General features: G+C 56.2%; 1 protein-coding gene across 3 annotated transcripts; it reads right to left on the bottom strand.

The window, feature by feature from the left end:
- Nucleotides 1-3315: 3315 nt before the first annotated feature.
- On the bottom strand, nucleotides 3316-6936 carry ACP5 (acid phosphatase 5, tartrate resistant). Of its 3 annotated transcripts, none has more exons than XM_046685697.1 (6): nucleotides 6708-6936; nucleotides 5537-5626; nucleotides 5012-5272; nucleotides 4683-4810; nucleotides 4218-4563; nucleotides 3316-3826 (listed from the first exon to the last, which is right to left on the bottom strand). In XM_046685697.1, the coding sequence occupies exons 3-6, from the start codon at nucleotides 5270-5272 to the stop codon at nucleotides 3554-3556; spliced, it is 1008 nt and encodes a 335-aa protein (XP_046541653.1). In that variant the 5' UTR covers nucleotides 5537-5626; nucleotides 6708-6936; the 3' UTR covers nucleotides 3316-3553. The 3 variants fall into 3 exon arrangements, with proteins under 3 accessions (XP_046541653.1, XP_046541654.1, XP_046541655.1); XM_046685698.1 differs by lacking the exon at nucleotides 6708-6936 and adding an exon at nucleotides 6492-6626; XM_046685699.1 differs by lacking the exon at nucleotides 6708-6936 and adding an exon at nucleotides 6486-6610.
- Nucleotides 6937-7401: the final 465 nt, after the last annotated feature.

Here is a 7401-nt window from a genome sequence, read left to right as displayed (position 1 = left end):
CATTGTGGCTCTGTCATAGTATATATGGACAATCCCGTATTTGCTTGTGATTGCTAAGTTAGTTTTTTCTTCCTTCCTTCTCTTTCTCTCTCTCCATCTCTCTCCCTTTCTCCTTTCCTTCCCTTCTTCTTTCCCAGCTTTATTGGGATATAATTGACAGACAATAAAATGCACATACTTAACCTATGAAATTCCATGTCTTGACATACGTGTTCACCCATGAAACCGTCACCACAATCAAGATAGTGGATGTCTCCACCACCCCGAGGAGTTTCCTCGTCCCTCTTTGTAGTCAGTTCCTTCCGCTCTTCCCAGCCCCTGACATCAACGGATCTGTTTTCAGTTCCTATAGTTTTGTGTTTTTTCAGGAAGTCACATAAACCAAATTATTCAATATGTAGCCTTTTGAGTTTGTCTCCTTTGACTCAGTTTACCATGTTCAGGATTCGTCCATGTTCTATCAGTCTTTTTTTAAATTTTTATCACTGAGTTGTAATCCATTGTATGGATGGACCACAGTTTGTGTATCCATTCACCCATTGATGGACATTTGGGTCGTTTCCAGTTTGGGGCAATTATGAATAAAGCGACTATGAACCTCTCATTCAGATCTTTGTGTGGTTGTTCGTTTTCATCCGCTACTGTGTTTGCTTTCTATACAAAAATGTGTGATTCCTCTGGAACTCATTTTTGTATATGATCTGAAGTCGAGTTCAGGCTTTGTCTTCTTCTGGGCAAGTCGACAAGGCAAATAACACCTTTCTGCGAAGTTGCAACACCACCTTCAGCCTACATCACGTTCTCGTGTGTTCTTTGAATTTGTTTTCTGGGATTCGCGCTGGATGTTTGCCCTGAGCCCATGTCATCTTGTTTTGATGACAGCCGTGTTTTGCTGTGTCATGAGGCAGGACTCTCCCCTTCTTATTCATGATTCTTGGCCTTGGAGGTTGTTGAGGAGGTGGGTGTGGCCTGACTCTCTGGTGACAACCTCCTGGCTGTGTGAGGATGCTGGTACCTGTCCGAGTAGCTGGTGTGAGGCGTGGGGAGATAATAATATCCGTGATGCTTGAATCAGACGCAGTTGCTTGGCAAGAGTAAAAAGAGATGGAGATGGGACCCTGGGACTGGCCTTGAGGAAATCCGCCATCTTGTTCTTTGCAGTTTAAAGCCATCTTTCTAACAATGGCCATGTGCCAGCTGGCGTTGTCCCCAAGCTGGATGGACGCCCTCTGAGGGCAATGTCCACCCTGCCTTATTCCTTTTGGTGCTCCTTGGGTCCCCAGCTGCCTGGCACAGGACTTAGTCCTTGGTACTTGGTAGAAGTACTTGGTTGTTGTGGCAGAGAGGGCCAACCCCCCTTCCTGCCACTCATTCCCTGTGTCAGCTTGAATGTGTCACTTCTCCTTTCCACACTCTGGGCCCTGTGAACGGGGACATTGGCCTAATTCCACCCTCCAGGCCCTGCAAAAAGGGACATTGGGCTGACCACTGATTCAGACCCTGCCTGCCCGGAGTCTCTGAGTCAGTGGGAAGCGACAGGGTGGCTTTGAGCAGCCTGGATGGTCCTGGTTAAGACTGAGGGTCTCCCACTTCCTGGGCATGACCTTGGGCACTTTGCCTATAATCTGTCGGATTTCCGTCATGTCCTCCGAGAAGCGAGGATGCTTCTGGCCCTTGCCTCGTGGGTCACGATTAGGAGAGAGGGTGTGTGTTAGGCAGAGAGCTTGATTGATAGTAATGCCAGCCAGGTAAACGTCAGCTGGCAGGGACTCAGGGCTGGCATTTCCATAGAGCTTTGCCTCATTTTAAGAGTAACACGTGCGCCGTGTCACAAATTCAGCAGTATCGACATTTATAAAGTAGCAAGTGAAGATACCGCTTCCAGCAAGTTCCTCTCCCCAGAAGTAACTTGTTACATTTTGTCCAGGTTGTTATTTCATGTCACCCAACTGGGCTGGCAGCTGCAGCCAAACAGATGGGTCCCTGCCCTGTAGCAGCTGAAGTGACAGTTGAAGGCGGGCCCAGGGAGCAGTTTCTGCCACTTGCCTTGAGCTGCGTGGCTCAGGCTGTAGGTGGGTGGGTGTTACTCAACTCTCCCACAGGGGAACTAGGCTTCTCTGCAGCTTCCCGCTCACGAGGAGCATTCTGCTTCCAACATCTGTCGTAAAAAACAAGCTCTGAAATAATTCTGCTTCTGGAAGTTTTCCTACATACATACCTGCACAGATGTACAAAAGCACGAGGCCAGGGGTGTCCATGGTGCCTCTGTTGGTAAGAGAGAAAGACTGAAATTGATCTCAACGGGCCCCAGCAAGGAGCCGGTGACATAGGCGGAAGCTCCCTGGCTGTCAAAAAGAAGGGCCACCCTCTTTTGGGAATGCCTCTTGTTTATCCTACATACATACTGCACACGTGGGAAACAAATGTACAGGGTCATTAATTGCAGCAGTGTTTGAGGAGGGCAAAATTATTGGAAGCAATCCAGGCCACCCTCTGTAGATGGCTGGTTAGATAGACGGTGGGTCAGGCACGCAGTGGGGCCTCTGTGGCCTCAGAAAGAGCTAGAAGCTCTCCCTGAGAGCTGATGGGCAGATGGCCAGGTGTAACAGGCAGAAACAGCAAAGTACACAGAGAACCTTTTGGGGTGTGGGAAATGCTTCTATCTTGCTTGTGATCATGGGTTTGTGGGTGTGCGCCTGTGTCAGAACTTCCCGACATGCACCCTGCAAATGTGTCAATTACACCTCCATCAAGTTGCTTTGATAAATCAAAAAATGGCACAGAGAAAGACTGGAAGGGAACACAAAGCCTTTATAAAAAGTTCTTTCTTTTTCGGAGAGGGGGAGGGAAGGGCAGGGAGGGGCGTAAGATACTTCTGCTTTCTATAAATTTGAGATTTTCAAGCCATGTCAATGTGTCACCGATTCATGTTGAAATGAACAAAAATGAAGGTTCTGTTGTGAGCAGTCCAGCTGTGGTTAACTAGAAAGAGCACAGGCAGAACTGTGTGTATCTCATGCTGGTTTGTGTAAAAAAAGAGGGATGTTTTTGTTATGGAGGCATCGATTGAGGAAGGAAAGACAAGGATGATGGTGGATGCCCCTGGGGAGGTGGGCACAGGGAAGAAGGCTTGCTTTTTGTGGTACCTTCCTTCTGCAAGGTTTTCACTTAAAATCTCATCCATGTAGGAGGCCAGTTGGTTGCAAATGGGGCTAAGAGATGGAGGCACAGAGTCGGGGAACCCCAACGCTCTCAATCCCAGGTGGTACAACTGGCCAGTGAGGTGAGGCAAGAGATGCTCATGGCACACGTTCAGCCTTTGCAACTATTCTTTTATTGAACATTCGGCAGTGACAGAAGGATGCTGAATCCAGGAGAAAATTTCCCTCCCTGCCCCCCATTGCCCAGATGTCAGCCTGGGCGAGCTGGGCCACAGGGCATGGCACTCTGGCCGGTGTCCATGCTGCTTTCACATCCGTGGGCATCCTCGCCACAAGGGCCACGTGGCCCCTGAGAAAGCCTGCCCACCCGCTGGCAGGGAGGCCCCTCCGGCTCAGGCTGCAGGATGGAGCCTTCGTGGGTGTGCATGCCTTGCTCTCCTGGGCAGCCTGGTCTTGAACAGGGACTTGCCCGAAGCTTCGATGTAAGTGACGGTCATCTCTTTGGGGCTGATCTCCACGTAGGCAAAGCCACCCATGGAGGTGTTGGTCCCGTGGTGGAAGCGCAGGTAGCCATTGGGGACCTTGCGTGCGTGCTTCGTCGAGGGGTCCATGAAGTTCCCAGCGCCGCTTAGCACAAAGCCTATGCCGTTCTCGTCTTGAAGGTACTGTGGGTGGGAGATGCAGGGTGAGGGGAGCCCCCAGCTCCTCAAGGAGGCTAACCATGGGCTTTGCGCCTTCCTGCCGTGAGTCCAGCTGTGACCACAGAGTCACCTTGGGCAAGGAACATAACCCCTTCGGGCTTCAGTTTCCCCACCTGTAGGAATGGGTTGATCCTACTCCACAGGCAGAACACTGGGGAAGCCGTTGGCAATGGGTAGCTATTATGATGGCTTTGGGGGAACTTTGGACTGTTTTCCCGGTTAGAGCATAGAGCTTGAGGGAGAGTGACGTTTGTGAGACCCCCAAACACCAGGAAGGTCCCAATGTGCCATGTGCCACCTTGGCCAGGCTGGGGACCCCTGACCTGGCCCCCTACCCCTGCCACAGGCCCCTCACCTGCAGGTTGTGGTCGTGGCCACACAGGTAGGCGGTGACCTTGTGCATGGCCAGCAGTGGCAGCAGCTGCTTGACGAGGCAGTGGGTGGGCCCGTGCTCCGCGATGGACCATATTGGGTAGTGGCCAGCCACCAGCACGTAGTCCTCCTTGGCCGCGGCCAGCTGCTTCTTGAGCCAGGACAGCTGCGTGCGGGCCAGTGCCAGGTCTCGGGGCCTCTCGGGCTGCTGGCTGGTGAAGTCGTTCGAGTTGCCGCACAGCGTCACTGTGTCCAGCATGAAGATGGCCACGGACACGTTGGACCGTGGGACCTTGAAGCGCAGGCGGTAGAAAGGGCTGGGGAAGTTCCTGTGGAGGGGATGCAGGTGGTGGGCACCCGGACTGGCCCAGGGTCAGCTCAGGCTAATGGGTCTCTTTGTCCACTTGAGCAAGGCTCAGGGGATGGACGGGGCAGGGGGCAGACTCACCAGCGTTTTGAGATGCTGGAGTAGGCGATCTGGGCTGAGACGTTTCCCAGGTGGTCGTGGTTGCCAGCCAGCACGTACCAGGGCACGTTGCGGAGGGACGAGGCAGAGAACACATCCTCGAATGTCTCCTGCAACAGACAGCGAGGGCACCCCCCCAGCCCAGGGTCAAGCAACTCCCCCAACGCTCCCAGCAAGTCAAGGGCTGGGGCCCAGGGAGACAGTGAACGCTCCAGGTGCCCAAAGTGTCAGCTTCCCTCTGCCCTCTCCAGAGTCAAAAGCTCGAGTGGCTTCGCCACATACCCCCCAACCCCCACTCCAGTGGCACACACCTGGAACCGCTTGTCATTGGCATTCTGCACGCCATTGAAGTAGAAATTGTCCCCCAGAGAGAGGATAAAGTCTGTGCCCAGGATCTGCACGGTCTTGGCAATCTCCTTGGCGGTGGCCGTTTCCCGGGCTGTGTAGAACGGGGCATTGGGGACTCCGCCCCAGTCACCCACGGCCACAAAGCGCAGGACGGGGGTGGCCCTGTTGGCCAGGGAGAGCACCAGCGAGGCTTGTAGGAAGAGCAGCACCATCCATGTGTCCATCTGGGAGGCAAGAGACGAGCGTCTGGGGACCCGAGGCTGAGACGTGGGCAGCAGACCCTGGAAACCCCCACTTGATGCTCTGAGAGAGGGGGAGCCACTCCCTGCAGGGCTGGCCTGCCGGGAACCCCTGGGTTGTGCCCTGGTTCCCAGGACTTAGGGCAAAAGCTGGCTGGGAGGATCAGAGGGTGGGCGGGGTCCGGCCAGCGCTGGGAAGGGTGGCCATGCTCGCCCACGCGCCCTCCCTCACCGCGGGCCCGCACTCACCCTGGGAGAGGCACAGGCCGGTTAGCAGGGGGCTCAGAGAGGCAGGTGAGCTCCCGGGGCAGAACTGGCCAGTCACCGAGCCTTTATTCCCTGGGGCGGAAACGGATCATTAGTGAGGGTGATGCAGTTTCTCCGCAGACTGTTCCAGAAGCCCTCCCCTTGGGTCATGTGGGCCTTGGACTTCCCCAGTGCTGGACACGGGATTCGGGGTGGGGGTCTGGCCCACGAGTTCAGCCTCTGTGTCTGCCCGCCTGAGTTTGTTTGTGTCGCTGCCCGAGGCGCCCCCATATCTGAGTGTCTGTGCTGTGTGTGCGGCCGTATTTGTGCGCCCCAGCCCGACATGTTGTGTGTGTCCGTGTTCTCTGAGGACGTGTTTGTCTGCCTGTGTCTGGGTGTGTCTGAGCTGTTTCCTGTGTGTAGCCAAGCGTGCCTGCCTGGGTCACTTGTCTGCTGTGCGCCTGGGAGTCCTGTGTCCCTCCTGATGGGTACGCCGAGGGGGCAGCCAGGCCTGGGTGGCCGCCTGTGACGTGCGCCTGAGTTCTCAAGTGGGACTGTGTGGGGCCGCGATGGGGGCGTCCCTGTTTTGTGCCGGAGCCTAGTTGTGTGTCTGTGTTGTGTGTCTAACTGAGGTGTGTTTGACAACATCTGAGTGTGTGTCCCACGGTCACCCCCGCCCCCAGACAGCAGGGTCTCCCTTTTCCAGGAAGTCCTGGCCACACCTTCCCCTCCTCCCCACCCCCATTCCTGCAGGAGGAAGCGAGGCAGGAGGCAGCTGGTGACACGCCATGTGACCACTGACTTTGGACTCTCACACCCTCAGCAGCTCCCCCGGGGCCCCCCAAGTCACCGCAGCCCCCCAAGGGGAGGCAGGGGCACTTGGGCAGTGGGGCCCCTGCCCTTGTGGCCTGTCTGACCCACCCCTCACCTCCCTCCCTCCTCCGCCACGCACACTCACGATAGGTCCCTATAGGCCCTTGCGAAGGTGGAGGGGGCCCCTCATTCAACACCAAGGTCACAGGCTCCGCGAGGGTCGGTGACCTGACCTGGGTCACCCAGCGCGGGCTGGCTGTTTGTCCCTCCCGTCCCCGCAGCCGAGACAAACAGGAAGTGGGTCACGAGGGCAGGCGAAGACCCCTCCCCCGGGGACACCTGCGGGCTGGGCTGGTCTCACCTGCGGTCGGCAGGGCCCGGGGTCAAAGGCGGGTGCCGTCCCTGAAGCCGAGCTGCAGGAGCGCGCGGGGCGCTTGCCATCGGGGCCACTCAGCGTTGAGGAGGCGCCGTCATGCCCGTGGTCCCCGGCAAGCCCAGGTGATGCCCCGCGGGGAGGGCGGACGCCTCGGCCTTCACGGCCCCGCGCTTCCTCCAGGCCCGGCCGGGCCGCGCCCCAAATCCTGCTCGGCCACCCAGCGCGCCACGCCTCCGGGGCGCAGGCGGCGCGTCTGTGAATGGGGTAACGCACCCCAGGGGGCGGCTCGGGACCGATTTCCTGCCCATGGCCACCTGCCTTCACAGCCCCAGATGGCAGCTCTGGGTGCCGCCTCCCCTTCCGCAGGGCCACCCTCTAGAGAGGAAATCTCATCTTCAGTCTCAGTTTCCTGGTCTTTAAAATGGGTGTGAAGGCAGAAGAGTCAACTCTTCCTTAGAAAGAATTCCAAATAAGTTGAAATGCCCCTCCAGGGGCCCACCCGCTCTCCCACTCCTTTTGAGTGTGGGCCAGACGCAAAATTTGAGTTAGTGACTCTCATCTGAAGAATGAAGTATGGAAAAGCAAAAGATAAGAGCTTTACTGTGGACACACCTGGCAGACATCACCTTGACCAAATGATCCAGGCCAACATCCTGGTGGTGTCTCATTGATGTCAGGT

This window comes from Equus quagga, chromosome 14 (assembly GCF_021613505.1).
Source record: "Equus quagga isolate Etosha38 chromosome 14, UCLA_HA_Equagga_1.0, whole genome shotgun sequence".
NCBI classification, from domain to species: domain Eukaryota; kingdom Metazoa; phylum Chordata; class Mammalia; order Perissodactyla; family Equidae; genus Equus; species Equus quagga.
This window is presented reverse-complemented; position numbering and strand designations above follow the sequence as displayed.

What these genes read in the sequence shown, in the direction of transcription:
- ACP5 (XM_046685697.1), bottom strand. Translation starts at nt 5,272, where the DNA reads ATGGACACATGGATGGTGCTGCTCTTCCTACAAGCCTCGCTGGTGCTC. An exon ending in CCAATGACAAGCGGTTCCAG is followed by an intron (nt 4,811 to 5,011) that starts GTGTGTGCCACT and finishes TGTCTGTTGCAG; the next exon opens with GAGACATTCGAGGATGTGTT. An exon ending in GCCACGACCACAACCTGCAG is followed by an intron (nt 3,827 to 4,217) that starts GTGAGGGGCCTG and finishes TCCCACCCACAG; the next exon opens with TACCTTCAAGACGAGAACGG.